Here is a 1,700-nt window from a genome sequence, read left to right on the forward strand (position 1 = left end):
TAACAAAAAGGTTAAGCTTTTCTTCACCAGTACTTGAAATAATTTAAAAAGTTATATTAAGAATCAGCTAGACTNAACAAAAAGGTTAAGTTTTTCTCCACCAATTCTTGAAATAATTTAAAAAGTTATATTAAGAATCAGCTAGACTTATTGCCTTGTTTTTAAGTTCTGATAAAAGTTGTGCCAACATTCTATTTGTTTTAAAAATTTTACTTAAATTTAAGAAAAATGAAAAGCAGCATGGTGTCAATTTTATAAAATATACATTAAAAAGGAAAAGGAAATCAATAAATAAAAAGACATAAGTTTTTACATAATGAGTACTTGCTTTGCCATTGAAATCTAACTGTTGCATTTCTTGATCAGAATTTCCAATCCCAATGAAAGCGCATAATTGAGAGCCTTGCTCACTTTCACCATCTCGAACTATTTGCTCCTGTTTTTTCCTCCAACCATCTCCAAGTAGATAGACAGATGGGGGACGGCAAAAAAACCTAAAAATGCATGATTTTGTACGTCAGCAGTTTTAAAAGCAATAAAATTACAGTCATACATCTACATTACAAATTCAAAGAGAAAGCAAGAAAATATGTTAATGAATGAAAACGGTAATTTGTTTAACATTTTCACCAAAATAATAACTGTGTTGGCCTTTTAAATTTTATAAAGCACGTATTTGCCTCAAAAAACAGTTACTTCTGACATAGCCAAATTTTCTGACATGACCAAATTTTTCAACAAAAAATAAGAACCTTTTAAGCCTTNACAGTTACTTCTGACATAGCCAAATTTTCTAACATAACCAAATTTTTCAACAAAAAATAAGAACCTTTTATAAATATTTTGTGAAATAAAATATTTGGCTATCAAAAGGAGTCTCCCCCCCCCCTCCTTCACCGTTAGAAAAACAAATGTAATTCAAGTTCATGATATACAGGTTTAACTATAATTTTAAGTTATAAAAGAAAAAAATAACATTTTTACCTTTTTTCACTGCCATATGATTTTTGAGCAACTTTAGCATGCAGGATAACAAGCACCATATCACCCCTTTCTCTCAAATATTTTTTCATACATTCCCTGGAAACAAAAATAGTAATGCTAAATAAGTTTTATATCATAGTATAAATAGGAAAAAAAATGTCAAGTGGAATAAATAGTAAGTTTTAATTCTAAATAATTACATAGGATGAAAATCATTTTAGAAATATTAAAGTAACCTATCTCTAATTATAAGCATTTTAAACCTGATTTTGATTTTTAAAAGCTCTTCCGCCAAGAAAAATAAAATACACTAGCTTAAATTATTTAAACTTAAAGTAAAGCTTCAGTTTCGTAAGATATGTAATCTTTCAGGTGGGAATTAACTAGATTGTATTTTAACATATTTTAAAAATATACTAATGGGTGATATTTTTCTCCCCTGTGGCACCCATTAGTATATTTTTATTATTAGTATTAGCATATTGTCACAGAACAATACCGAGTTCTTGAAAAAAGATTTTTCTGTTAGGAAGTAAATAATTTTGGTTTTCTTCTCAGCAGAAATTTTCATTCTAGTAATTTTTTTATTTAGTTATTACTTTTGATTTCACATAGTTTTTAAAATCCTATATTACTAATTTGATATTATTTATTACAGCAACTGAATCTTGAAATGAAAACACGCATTTAGTAACCCTTTTTCGAAGAAACCGATT

The 1,700-nt window shown here is 27.4% G+C and overlaps 1 protein-coding gene across 1 annotated transcript in view; it reads right to left on the bottom strand.

Annotated features, from left to right (window-relative positions):
* Positions 1-313: 313 nt before the first annotated feature.
* Positions 314-1,700, bottom strand: part of LOC122271418 (recombining binding protein suppressor of hairless) — a gene marked incomplete at its 3' end in the record, with an annotated part of 2,880 nt that continues 1,493 nt past the window's right edge. The window contains 2 exon segments of the mRNA XM_043052506.2: positions 314-494; positions 985-1,080. Of these exon segments, the coding sequence (XP_042908440.2) occupies positions 314-494; positions 985-1,080 (277 nt within the window).

Source organism: Parasteatoda tepidariorum, unplaced genomic scaffold (assembly GCF_043381705.1).
Source record: "Parasteatoda tepidariorum isolate YZ-2023 unplaced genomic scaffold, CAS_Ptep_4.0 HiC_scaffold_572, whole genome shotgun sequence".
Taxonomy (NCBI): Eukaryota; Metazoa; Arthropoda; class Arachnida; order Araneae; family Theridiidae; genus Parasteatoda; species Parasteatoda tepidariorum.